This window comes from Protomyctophum bolini (genome assembly GCF_963924005.1).
Source record: "Protomyctophum bolini genome assembly, chromosome: 11".
Lineage (NCBI taxonomy): Eukaryota > Metazoa > Chordata > Actinopteri > Myctophiformes > Myctophidae > Protomyctophum > Protomyctophum bolini.
This window is the reverse complement of record NC_137872.1, coordinates 28,481,718-28,495,973: the sequence shown is the minus strand read 5'-3', so window position 1 is coordinate 28,495,973 and position 14,256 is coordinate 28,481,718. Positions and strand designations below refer to the sequence as shown.

Sequence of the window (14,256 nt, the reverse complement as noted above, 5' to 3'; positions counted from 1 at the left end):
AACATGGTAGTCTGTTTTACAAACGAATGGACACGAATAAAAAGTAAAAAAAAAAACGAAGAAAAAAAAACAACTAAAAGAAGTCACCGACATGCATGCTTTCATGCTGAAAAGAAAAAACAAAACAACCATTCATTAGTAACATTTCACATTATAGAGCTATCTGAAGAAGAAAAAACTAAACAAAACAAAAAATAATCATGACACATGAATGGAATTAAAATCCATGAGAAAAGGGAGTTTGGACGATGGGAAGCAGGGTTCATTTTGGTGTCATTTGGGGGGGCCAGGGGTCAGGACTGCTGGCCGCTCCACTGGCTGTCCATGGGCCAGAGGTCAGGGGTCAGAGGTCAGGACTGCTGGCCGCTCCACTGGCTGTCCATGGGTCAGAGGTCAGGGGTCAGGACTGCTGGCCGCTCCACTGGCTGTCCATGGGCCAGAGGTCAGGGGTCAGGACTGCTGGCCGCTCCACTGGCTGTCCATGGGCCAGAGGTCAGGGGTCAGGACTGCTGGCCGCTCCACTGGCTGTCCATGGGCCAGAGGTCAGGGGTCAGGACTGCTGGCCGCTCCACTGGCTGTCCATGGGCCAGAGGTCAGGGGTCAGGACTGCTGGCCGCTCCACTGGCTGTCCATGGGCCAGAGGTCAGGGGTCAGGACTGCTGGCCGCTCCACTGGCTGTCCATGGGCCAGAGGTCAGGGGTCAGGACTGCTGGCCGCTCCATTGGCTGTCCATGGGCCGCCGCAGCAGCTCCTCCACGTGCCGGGCCACGTCCATGGTGTCGTCCAGGTCAAAGTCCCCGTCTGCGTCCAGCATGGAGTCACTCCTGAGTACAAGTAAAAGTGTAGAAAATTGGAAATGAAAAAGCACCTCAAAATTGTATACTACTTGAGTAAATGTACTTTACCACTGTTAGAGCGTTCAAGATGTCTACTAGGTTGAGAATCAGTAATTCCCCACCTTTTACATTTCAAGGAGGACACCCATTCATTAGCTACAGACCCCCATTTGATACTTTGTTTTTAACTTCTGGGACCCAAATCTACACTGAAATCATCAGTGATTATTTGTACGCATGGAACCAAATGGAACCTTTGTACACTCTCAAGAGTAAACACTTATAGTAAACACTATAAGTGTCTGTGTCATGGACCCCTGGTGGTCCCCGACGGTCAGTGCAAATTGATTATGCTAAAATGTGGACATAGAAAGAGAGACAGGAATGAGATAGTGAGAGAAAGGTGGAGAGAGGGGCAGAGATAGATCAGTGTGAGAGAGGGAGAGTGAGAAGGGGTGTGAAGAGAAAGAAAGACAATTTTCCCCACGCAATAACCCCACATTGGCTAGCGGATTCGAGTGAAAATCAACCGATAATCACCAGTAGGTTACTTAGTTATCAAGCCAATCGTATCGACCTACTGCACATGCTGGGAGGCTACTGAGAACGACAAGCCTCCTCATACCCTAACCTAAACATAACCACATAGTCACTTCCGTATGTCCTCATCGCAGCCAGTAGGCTCCCAGACTACATGCAGTAGGTCCATAAGATTGTCTTGATAAGTAACCTACTGGTGATTATTGGTTGATCACATTCGAAGCGGGTGCTTTGGCTGGATCATTGCTAGCCAAGCTGATAAAGTGCTGACAAAGTGCTGAAGAGAAGAGAGAGAGAGGGAGAGAGAGAGAGAGAGAGAGAGAAGAAGGTGGATCTTCCAGTGGCTTATTGCTGACTCACACGGGTGGGTATATTGCATAGGTGTGAGGGTGATTGACAGGTGCCGGGGATGCTCCGTGATCCATGTAGGTGGGGTTCCCGCCCGCCGGGTCAGGATTGGTTGTAGTGAACCTGTTGGGGGAGACGAGCACAACATGTTAGTACTGCTCACCGTCTCATTATTTAGCACTAATCGTCCTAGGGTGCACCAGGGTGATAGGGGGGGGGGGTATGGGGGCAGAGAGCAGCACTTGGTGCCGGAGGCCTGCTAACTAACAAGCCCAAACGTAATGATGAGGAAACGAGGAGCTCAGGGAGCCATGCATGCTCTAATTGGCCTCCTTCAACAGTAATAGTCAACTAATGATCGATCTGAATTCAGGAACCAATGTTTGATGATTGACTCTAAACGCTGTCCCGGTGGGGGGTGAGGGGGAGCAGAAAGAGAGGATGACAGAATGGAGGGATATACAGCGGTTCTCTCTTTCTCCCTCCCTGACATGGTTGCGGCAGATGGCCGCCCGCCCTAGAGCCTGGGTCTGCCTGACATTTCTTCCAGTTAAGTGGTTTTTATTTGTTGCCACTTTCGCTTTTTTTTTTTTTGATGTTTGATGGGTGGAATAATGTCACGGGCCTCTGCTCTGTATGTAAAGTATCTTAAGATGGCTTGTTTCCTAGAATAAAGTTGAATTGAAATGAACTTGAAAGTGGGGACTGGGGACCCCCAGGAGTCCTTGAGGTGGATTCAAGGGGTTCACAGCTAAATGTGTTAATACTGTATGTCAAAATCAGTTTACTTTACCAATTTAACACGATGCGCATCGGCGACGTGAAAATAGCCGACCTATAAGCTGTTACGATGCAACGCGCTGTGAGCTTGCAGAGCTGCTATTTTCAGAAAATCTTGAAAAATAATTGGAAAACATTTCTGGACACATTTTAATAACACAAATCTTGCATGGGGTCTCTGGCACAACATATTTGGCGTCCTATCCTGGGATAGAGGACAAGAGGATAGGAGGGGGGAGACACTGAGATAGAGGACAAGAGGATGGGTGGGGGAGACACTGGGATAGAGGACAAGAGGATGGGTGGGGGAGACACTGGGATAGAGGACAAGAGGATGGGTGGGGGAGACACTGGGATAGAGGACAAGAGGATGGGTGGGGGGAGACACTGGGATAGAGGACAAGAGGATAGGAGGGGGGAGACACTGGGATAGAGGACAAGAGGATGGGTGGGGGAGACACTGGGATAGAGGACAAGAGGATGGGAGGTGGAGACACTGGGATAGAGGACAAGAGGATAGGAGGGGGGAGACACTGGGATAGAGGACAAGAGGATGGGTGGGGGAGACACTGAGATAGAGGACAAGAGGATGGGTGGGGGGAGACACTGGGATAGAGGACAAGAGGATGGGTGGGGGAGACACTGGGGTAGAGGACAAGAGGATGGGTGGGGGAGACACTGGGATAGAGGACAAGAGGATGGGTGGGGGGAGACACTGGGTTAGAGGACAAGAGGATGGGAGGGGGAGACACTGGGATAGAGGACAAGAGGATGGGTGGGGGAGACACTGGGATAGAGTACAAGAGGATGGTAGGGGGAGACACTGGGATAGAGGACAAGAGGATGGGTGGGGGAGACACTGGGATAGAGGACAAGAGGATAGGAGGGGGAGACACTGGGATAGAGGACAAGAGGATGGGTGGGGGGAGACACTGGGATAGAGGACAAGAAGATGGGTGGGGGAGACACTGGGATAGAGGACAAGAGGATAGGATGGGGGAGACACTGGGATAGAGGACAAGAGGATGGGAGGGGGGAGACACTGGGATAGAGGACAAGAGGATGGGTGGGGGAGACACTGGGATAGAGGACAAGAGGATGGGTGGGGGAGACACTGGGATAGAGGACAAGAGGATAGGAGGGGGGAGACACTGGGATAGAGGACAAGAGGATGGGTGGGGGAGACACTGGGATAGAGGACAAGAGGATGGGTGGGGGAGACACTGGGATAGAGGACAAGAGGATGGGTGGGGGAGACACTGGGATAGAGGACAAGAGGATGGGTGGGGGAGACACTGGGATAGAGGACAAGAGGATGGGTGCGGGAGACACTGGGATAGAGGACAAGAGGATGGGTGGGGGAGACACTGGGATAGAGGACAAGAGGATGGGAGGGGGGAGACACTGGGATAGAGTACAAGAGGATGGTAGGGGGAGACACTGGGATAGAGGACAAGAGGATGGGTGGGGGAGACACTGGGATAGAGGACAAGAGGATGGGTGGGGGAGACACTGGGATAGAGGACAAGAGGATGGGAGGGGGGAGACACTGGGATAGAGGACAAGAGGATGGGAGGGGGAGACACTGGGATAGAGGACAAGAGGATGGGAGGGGGGAGACACTGGGATAGAAGACAAGAGGATAGGAGGGGGAGACACTGGGATAGAGGACAAGAGGATGGGTGGGGGAGACACTGGGATAGAGGACAAGAGGATGGGAGGGGGAGACATTGGGATAGAGGACAAGAGGATAGGAGGGGGGAGACACTGGGATAGAGGACAAGAGGATAGGAGGGGGGAGACACTGGGATAGAGGACAAGAGGATGGGTGGGGGAGACACTGGGATAGAGGACAAGAGGATGGGAGGGGGAGACACTGGGATAGAGGACAAGAGGATGGGTGGGGGAGACACTTACTCTGGTACCACCTGCTTGATCTGGGGTTTGACATAGCCGTCCACTGCTTTAGCTGGAAGAGACAACCAGAGACAGACAGTTGTGGTTGTCATAGAGCTGTCACACAGTACAATCATTAATACAGTACAGTGTTAATTTAACTCTGAGCATTTACACATGTACAAAGTAACGGGTCCATTTGGTTTGGTTTGTTGTATACTCCTGGAGTTACATTACAAATGGAAAATATAAAACTGAGGATTTTACTGTGCAAGTAAAAGGGATTTACTAAAAGTTTTTTTCTGTATATTATTCCTCGTCATCATCAGACAGAAGAAACGAAACCTTGCATCAATGTGAAACTGTGCACACACACACAGAACCCCTGCCCCAAATCTTATAGCTATACAATAGCTCCACCAGGAGGCGGATTGTTGCATATATATACATATACTGTACATATATTTGTCTCCTACAGATTTTGTCCAAACATCACGCACAATTCGGTACACAGTATCTCTATGGTCATGCGATCAATATGGATCTATCCGATCTATCCGATTCATATTGCATCCTGTCCCTGGTTGGCGAATTCCGAACATTGCTGGCCCACAATAAGCACTTTTTCTAGTCTTTTTTTGTGTTTCTTTCACAAACGAATTCACTATATTTATTTTATACCAAATTGTAGGACCCACGTGACTAAATAGTAACTACCGGTAGTCCGGTACATTGGATCCAACCGAACACAGGTTATTATTTTTTCCATTTCCTGTTTTGGACATACAGTACTAGGTTCGGTTCCCAGCCGACAACGACGACATGTGTGACGGTCCCCTGGATATTGTGTATTATGATGTTAGGTTATGTGGCTATGGTTTATGGATATTGTCAGTGGTGGAAAATAACGAAGTACAATTACTTCGTTACTGTACTTAAGTACAAGTTTGGAGAATTTGTACTTTTATTGACTACTTTTCTTTTGCTGTATTTTTACTTTTACTTCGTTACATTTACAAGGAAAAAATCGTACTTTTAATGCGCTATATTTAAAATCGGACACCTCGTTACTCGCTACAAATTAAATAATAAAATCTTATATTTGTCTTACTGGAGGAATGCGCAGTTGAGAATTGAACAGGGCTGCTCCACTCTCAGATAATAGGGGGGCGGAGTTGTGTGCTGCTGCCTGGCCTGCTTTGAAGACGGCAAGACGCACACACTGTGTTTTGTCACACGCATTCAACATGGATGACCGAGACACAGTCTTAGCAGAAGGATTTTTTATTTTTGTCCTTGCCTTATGCCTTACGCCCATGCCTTAATATTTAGCGGAAAACCAACCAATAAGTCCCTATCCGACACAAATTTACTAATCTTTCTCAGCCGTCACTGGAGCGCGCATCTAGCTACTGCATGATCATGCACGCAGACAGACAGCAGACACTGTCCCAACTCCTAACACAAACACTGAGGGAACTTGTTGTTGTACACACATAATGTGCCACGAAAAATAGCTTCCAATAGCTTAGTTGGTTATTATCGCTTCGAGGAGGTACGTGTCCATAATATCGCCACGAACGGCCAACAAAAGACATCTCTCTTCCACAGTGAATGAAGCGCAGTGATGCATAATTTATTCTTCGCCGTACAAAGTGTTCCGTGCTGAAAATAGCTGATATACAAGCTCACAACTCGTCTCGTCCGGACACGTTGTGAGCTTGTAGATCAGCCAACCCCAGCATGCGGAGATGCAGGCTCTGAGAACGTTCAGAAACTTTTGCCTTCACAATGAAAGCATGCAAAAGCCCATATAGAGAAGGAAAAATAATTCGGTGGCATTTCACATTGCAAAAGAGCAATTTTTGTAAAATGTAAAAAATATATAAAAATTAAAGCAAAAAAAGAACGAAAAATAACTATAATAGTTCATTTTTCAAACGATGAACTTTAGTTCAAAATTTGGAATGATGAACTATGAACGGAACTAGTTCATTTTAAAAATCAACAACTGTGAACTGAACTATAGGGGGTTCTGTATTTTCAGTATTTGTATGCTATTTAATTTTTTGGAATAAAGCCACTTTTGACAGGATGACAATTTTGGAAATTCATTTCTTTGTATTCATTTTGAAAATAATTTTGTATTTTGTACTTGTACTTTGTAATTTTTACTTTTATACTTAAGTACATTTTACGCCGGGTAAATTTTTGTACTTAAGTACATTTTATTTGAGGTACTTTTATACTTTTACTTAAGTAACTTTCTTAATGGGCACTTTGTACTTTTACTTAAGTAATTTTCAAGTAGAGAATCAGTACTTCTACTTAAGTAAAATATTTTTGTACTTTTTCCACCACTGGATATTGTGTATTATGATGTTAGGTTATGTGGCTATGGTTTATGGAAATGGTGTATTATGATGTTAGGTTATGTGGCTATGGTTTATGGATATTGTGTATGTCATAATGTTAGGTTATGTGGTTATTATGTTTGTGTTTGCTTTGCCCTATAGGCCTACTGATTTATGCTTTGTCATTGGATCCCTGTAGGACAGTGGTTTTCAACCAGTGGTCCTTGAGGGGGTTCCAGGTGGTCCCCCTCAAATGATGTAGAGTTGGTAACCAAATGGACCATTACAGAATAGATCTTTATCTCTTGAGAGCGTAAAATAAAATCAATTTGGTGTCATTAATGTTAAACATCTGCATTACTAAATGTACAAGAAGTCTACACATTTTGATCAACGCTTGCCTGTTATCTCTCCTATGGTACCACATCAATACAGCATGGATGTGTGGTCACCACTCACCATCTTATCCAAGGATATCAAAATATATAGAGCTCTCTTCATTTGACTTTTTCACCTCGCCCACCATCATGCACCTTATTCAACGTTCGTGTTAATACATGCAACACGCACATTTCACCCATGCATACACGCATTACACTAATGATTACTGATTTACACACCTCATCGGTTTATTCATGATTTATCCTGTTACTTTGATTATTTAATGAATACCAATTTCTTTGTTAAACTCCCCTGTATTTTTGTTGTTTGGTGTTCCTTGGCACCCCTAGGGGTCATAACACATGCAACACGTGGTGTAAATGAACATGGTGCTGCAGTGTAGTAAAAAGAAGGTTGCGTACAGAGTGGAGGGGTGTAGTATTTGGAGAAGACCTCATCCTTGGGTCTGTCAGGGTACAGGAACAGTAGGTGGTTGAGGTCGCTGATACGGTCCGCCAGAGAACGAATGGAGAAGTCTTTGGTTGTGTACGGCATGAGATTCCAAACCATTCTCTCCCCTGATGATGATTCAGGGAAATTAAAGAAGAAAAAAAGGAAAAATAAATAAAGATTCATTATGTCGACGGCACGTTGACCCATTAGGGGTTGGCGGTTTTCAGAAAACTGTCATGATTTAGAAGACATTAGAATCTGGTCTCGGGTATTTATGGGTTTAATTCTTTTCAGGCCTGGCTAACTCTCAAAAACATTGTTCAGCGGGCGTGCCGTGCACTGTACCTACCTGCTTTGTTGGGGTTTTCCGCCACCCAGGCGATGGTGATGCCACCGATCTCAGAGTCGCTGAAGCGCAGGAGGAACGTACCATTGGGTTTAGACATCAGCATGTCCTGAGCCTGCTGCTTGTTCACAAAGCCTAAAATAGCACTGAGAGAGAGAGAGAGAGAGAGAGAGAGAGAGAGAGAGAGAGAGAGAGAGAGAGAGAGAGAGAGAGAGAGAGAGAGAGAGAAACTGTAATTGCCACGTGTTGTCTCTCACCCCACTTGTTTCATCCTAATGCTCCACATTTGCAGGTAGGGGGATACCTCCAGGTTGCCATGGAAAATTCAAACAAGTTTGGACTATTGGCTGATATGGGGGTTGAAAAAGAGGGGGGGGGGGGGGTGACATCCACTCTGTACTGGTTGAGTGTTGCTATTTACCCACACAGATGAAGGCTGTTTGGTTTGCCAATAAAATGAAACACGTTCTTTCTTAGCAGTCATTCGATGGAAGAGTGAAACTGATAGTGACCTCCGTCACTTACCCATCATTCCAGTGTGGCTTGAGATGCTTTTTCGTCAACTCCATTACGCCATCGAACCACTGCCAAAATGTGAAATTCCTTCCCGGCAGGCTTTCCTGTAAGATGAGGGAGGGAGCTTTGTAAGCCGTCTGTGTATGCACTGTACATACATACACAGAATAAACAAAACACATTGGAATATACACAGACACGCTGATGTTCTGAAGGTTATGCGAGTTCCCAGAGACCAGCCAGCCCACAGATAGAGAGAACAACATGTCCTCAATTAGCTCTGGTCCATACAGCCCTAATGATCTATGCTGCCGTTGCATTAAGGCTCTGCCACTCTTTGCTTCTAGCCCTTGCATGAAATGCAGACTAGCCCATCCTCTGTATCGGAAATATAAAAAAAAAACGTTTTACCTACTCACCAATACAAAAGCGGTTTGAGGAAAGTAGGCTTTCTAATTACATAAACCATCTTTGTATTGGTGAGTAGGTAAATGTTTTTTATATTTACGCTACAGACGAGAGGCTGGTCTGCATTTATGCGAGCGTAGGAAGAGAACAGTTCCATAGCTCTAATGAAGGCATTAGAGCTATGGACCAGAGTTAGTCCTCAATTAACTGGGTTCAGTAAGGACACGGAAACACACAGCCAATGAGTTTTCCAGCTAAATTAGCCATTGGCTGTCTGGACAAACAGACCCAGGCCATCACCCACACGAGGTGCTCTGACTGAGAATACAGGTCTTTGTTGACATGACTTAACGGAAACAAATACAATGGATAACTCGTCTAGCTTTGCATGCAGCCTTAGTAGTGGTATCCTGAGGTCAGCATGTGGTGCAAATTAACAATGCAAAGAGAAAACTGAGGAAAGTAACAAAACAAGAATACTGGCTCAAACGACAATAATGGCTAGCTGCATGCTGACCCTGTTGAACTGGGACCATGGTCATGTTGCGGTAATAATAATAATGATAATGATAATAATAATAACTAGAACTGCACTCTGCCGAGTGCATACTTGCTTGTTGCACACTAGTAGGCCATAAATGGCCAACTAGTGCGCAAGCAGAGTGCGCAAGTACTTTCGACCGCTGTAAACTGTCACATCTCAGTATCTCTGTGAAGGAACGTTTGAAATGTATAATCATTAGGTGTAACTATTTGCTACCTACCTACTTTTTTACAGAAAAATAAATCATTGATATGTGATGAAAAAAAGGTATATAAACTGAATTAAAATATATTATACAGTATAATTATTTTATTACTTATTGTAAATTGTCAATTGTTTTAAATGTATTTCATCTTGGACTATAGTGATATTAATACTAAATCATGATCAGAGTAATATGTGTCTCTAACTTCAATTTCTGTAATAATACTTTCAAATTTGTTAAAATATACATGATCTAAAATACTTCCGAAATCTGTAGTTGGATTTGTATTTAATTGTTTAAAGCCTAATCTTGACATGAAGGTCTTTATAGTTCTATCTTTTTCAGTATAATGGTCTTCATTGAAATCTCCTATTATCATAATTGCAGAAGTCGGAGATGATAGATACTTTAACTTTACCATGTTTTTGAGAAATGTGTTTAATTTCGAAAGGTCTGTTTTAGGTAATCTGTACATAAGAATTGAGAGCTAGTCATACATATACACACACCACGTACTCTGGTATACAGAAGTATACATATACATTATACATATACTATATAGAGTATGTAGTTGTAATTTGATTAGCAGTATACTGTGGTTACTTGGTGCCAAAAAGTGACAGCCGTCAACCATTTCTTGTGTATGCAAATCTGTGCCTGGTTTGCTGGGACCAGATTACACAGATGACCATTTTTCTTACGTCATCGTTGAGAGCTGGGACCAGAGTACATGGTGTGTATATGTATGACTATCTCTCAATGATGACGTAAGAGATCATCATTGAGAGCTAGTCATACATATACACACCACGTACTCTGGTATACATACGTGTACATATACATATACTATATAGAGTATGTAGTTGTAATTTGATTAGCAGTATACTGTGGTTACTTGGTGCCAAACAGTGACAGCCGTCAACCATTTTTTTGTGTATGCAAATCTGTGCCTGGTTTGCTGCGACCAGATTACACAGATGACCATTTTTCTTACGTCATCGTTGAGAGCTGGGACCTACATGGTGTGTATATGTATGACTAGCTCTCAATGATGACGTAAGAGAAATGGTCATCTGTGTAATCTGGTCCCAGCAAACCAGGCACAGATTTGTTTACACAGAAAAGTGGTTGACGGCTGTCACGTTGAAGAGACCGGCCGAAATTATTACTTGCGCGCTCTGCTTGCGCAAGTAATGATTCATGCTGACCCTGTTGAACTGGGACCATGGTCATGTTGCGGTAATAATAATAATAATAATAATAATAATAATGATTCATGCTGACCCTGTTGAACTGGGACCATGTCATGGTCATGTTGCGGTAGTCGTCAGGGTTGTTGCTGCAGCTGCTGAAGGCCTTCTGCGCCAGGAACACCAGGTTCTCCTCAGACAGCCCTCGGTTGCTCTGGACCTCGGCCTTGTACTTCATGTTGAGAGCGTCGCACAGCTGCGGCCACAGCACCTTATCAGGCACCAGGAAGGGCACCCGTCCCTGCACAGGAAAAGAGGACGAGCTTTGTCATGTCTGGCAATAAGCAGTGCTGATTTTAACGGCACATTTTGATTTAGTTTTAGTCATAGTCTTTTGAATTTGGTCATATTTAAGGCCCAAACCACACCAATGGGTAGCCATGCAACTCCTTGCAACGAAACGGTTTCGAGCAGATGCATGTAGTTGCAAGCAACCATTGGATTGAACTAATTGAATCAGTTGGGTCGACGTGCACTACCATGTGCCAACGTGCAACAGGACATATCACACGCAGCGACGAACGCTAAAACCGGTTTGTTGCGTCTCGACCCATTGGAGTGCTTTGCGCGACTAAGTCTATCAACATTTAGGCGGTCCTTGATTGTGTCATAATGCCTGATTTTACACTTGGTTGCATGCTGAAAATAGCCAATCTAGATCTGCTATTTTCAGAGCGCAAAAACCTGAGCGCAACCAAACTTAAAGTGGATCTCTTCTCCACTAGTCTCTATCTAACATTTTAGTCTAGTTTTGAATTTGTTGACGAAATTGAAAATATAGATCTCAGTTTTAGTCATCATAGCTGGTCCGGCACGGTGGTCCGGGCACCCTAGGTTGCAATGCCAGCCTCACAGCGTGTCGCGGGTTTGAATCCCGACGACCTTTGCTACATGTATATGTATGACATATGCATGTATTTTCTACTTACCGGCTCTGCAAATGCGTTGTCCCACAATACAGTTGCCGTGGCATTATTATCTTGGCTCCCATGCACAATCACAACAACGGGAAGTGATAATGTCTGCAGAGGGAAACATGTAGGAGTCCATCAGCAAACAGCATTAACAATACATGTAACAACAACAAGCAACCTTAACATTTCTATGGACAACATTTGTGGACAAATACTGTCAGTGAAAACAATCAAAAAAAGGAGTGGGTTTTATGTGTCATCATGGTTTGTGTAGGAGGAATGAATGCTCAAGGTTATGTTTCTATGACAAACGCATGGTAGAAGACTGTAGTAGGAATGTAGCATCATTGTGTCGAGAGTAAAGTACTGACTTGTGCACATTTGTGTTGCGTGCTGAAAACAACCAATCTACAAGCTCACAACGCATCAAGATGCGTTGTAAATAAGGCTATTTTTGCTGTGCGACACTGACACCAAACTATTGTAAAATATACAGTATATATCAGACTTAACGGAGGCTTCTCCGTTTCTTCCCTGTCTGTGCGTCCGTACCTTAACCTGAAAAACAAGCTCGTTGCTGCCGACGCTAAACTGGGATTCAAACAGGATGGTGAACTTCTCTTCTGTGACCGACTCGGCCCCCCGCCGGTCCGACCGCTTGATCCTCTTCAGAGACTGCAGGAAAGAAGACATCGGACAAGAACATTAAAGAGTTTAACGGCCCGGGTATCGGAGGGACTCGAGGCCATGTTCACCCTCCCAATGACTTATTGTGGGGGTTAGAGATGGAGCACGCTTTTTCATTTTCCTGCCCCTGAGATTTCTATCACTGAAAATGTACAATAAAACGATAATAAAAAATAACACTTACGGGTTGATTATTTTAAATACTTAGCACAGCACAGCGTTGAGATAACCTATGGACGGAGCAGGGGGATTGTCATTTAACAACCCTGATGTTGCGTTCACACGGGAATTTATAGCTGCTGCAAAAGATGCAAAGCTACAAATTGAAGCTGAGCTGGGTTCAACTTCCAGATGCAAAGTCACAAACCTACATGCTGGATTGTCAATCTCCCCCGTCAGCCGCCGTGCCTCTGACACACGTCACTACGGACGCACCCTTGATATGATGCCCACTAGTCCTATAGAGTCACTACGGACGCACCCTTGATATGATGCCCACTAGTCCTATAGAGTCACTACGGACGCACCCTTGATATGATGCCCACTAGTCCTATAGAGTCACTACGGACGCACCCTTGATATGATGCCCACTAGTCCTATAGAGTCACTACGGACGCACCCTTGATATGATGCCCACTAGTCCTATAGAGTCACTACGGACGCACCCTTGATATGATGCCCACTAGTCCTATAGAGTCACTACGGACGCACCCTTGATATGATGCCCACTAGTCCTATAGAGTCACTACGGACGCACCCTTGATATGATGCCCACTAGTCCTATAGAGTCCCATAGAGTACAACTGTTTATAGAGCTAGTAGTCATGATAGGATGTAACCCCGCCCACCTCTGCCCGTGGGCTCGCCTGGAACATGTTATTTCACGCGAGTGGCAACCATCGTGCAAAAAAGTATTAATTAGGCTTAACCGTGAACCTAAATCACTGCTGGGAGCACACCACCAAAGCCTTCGCCCTCACCATGTTCCTGAAGTGGGCACTGAGAGTGCCTGTTGTTTGGTGGTACTCCATCACACAGTTGTTGTTGAGAATTTCCCCGCTGCTGTCACTGGAGGGGAAATGAAGCAGATCAAATGGAAACTCAAGTTAGTCGTGCTGTGATGTGGTTGAAATCACACCACAGAAAATACATGCATGGGTCATTTCTACACAGCGCCCAGACATATTTTCTGCTTGTGCAATCAAGACAGCCCTCATGGGTCTTTCTATGGGAAACAGCAGATGAATGCTAAGCTACTGCAGCATTCAGTCCATGGTTAACCACCCCACCAGCCTTATTGGCCCACAGACTGGCTGATTGACAAGAGTTGTGGAGTGGTTTACTTCAGTACTGTATTCAAGTACAATTTTGAGGTATTTGTACTTTACTAGAGTATTTCCAATTTCCAATACTTTTACTTGTACTTCACTACATCTCAGAGGCAAATATTGTACTTTTACGACACTCAATTAATTTGAAAACTTGAGTTACTAGTACTACTAGTTACTTTGATTATTATTACAAAACATACAGTAGCCACTTCAGCCCTATATACATTTTTGGCCATTTGAAAATAGCCGATCTACAAGCTCACAATGTGTCGCGATGCAATGCATTGTGAACTTGTATATCTGCTACTTTCAAAAGAGTATTAATACATTTGAAAACTTGAAACAGGGCATTCTGCATAGTGGGTACTTTCCACTTTTGGTACTTTAAGTACATTTAGATTCCAATACTTTTATACTTTTACTCAAGTACATTTTGATTCTGGGCTTTTACTTGTAATGGAGTACTT

At 44.5% G+C, this 14,256-nt stretch overlaps 1 protein-coding gene across 3 annotated transcripts in view; it reads right to left on the bottom strand.

Moving 5' to 3' along the window:
- Positions 1 to 647: 647 nt before the first annotated feature.
- Positions 648 to 14,256, bottom strand: part of stat5a (signal transducer and activator of transcription 5a) — an 80,698-nt gene continuing 67,089 nt past the window's right edge. For all 3 annotated transcript variants that reach the window (XM_080777096.1, XM_080777097.1, XM_080777098.1), the window contains 10 exons: positions 13,439 to 13,526; positions 12,324 to 12,446; positions 11,787 to 11,879; positions 10,892 to 11,098; positions 8,460 to 8,554; positions 7,938 to 8,080; positions 7,558 to 7,713; positions 4,422 to 4,473; positions 1,737 to 1,847; positions 648 to 824 (listed from right to left, as the gene is read on the bottom strand). In XM_080777096.1, the coding sequence (XP_080633222.1) occupies positions 701 to 824; positions 1,737 to 1,847; positions 4,422 to 4,473; positions 7,558 to 7,713; positions 7,938 to 8,080; positions 8,460 to 8,554; positions 10,892 to 11,098; positions 11,787 to 11,879; positions 12,324 to 12,446; positions 13,439 to 13,526 (1,192 nt within the window). In that variant the 3' untranslated portion in view covers positions 648 to 700. The remainder of the gene's footprint in view (positions 825 to 1,736; positions 1,848 to 4,421; positions 4,474 to 7,557; positions 7,714 to 7,937; positions 8,081 to 8,459; positions 8,555 to 10,891; positions 11,099 to 11,786; positions 11,880 to 12,323; positions 12,447 to 13,438; positions 13,527 to 14,256) is intronic.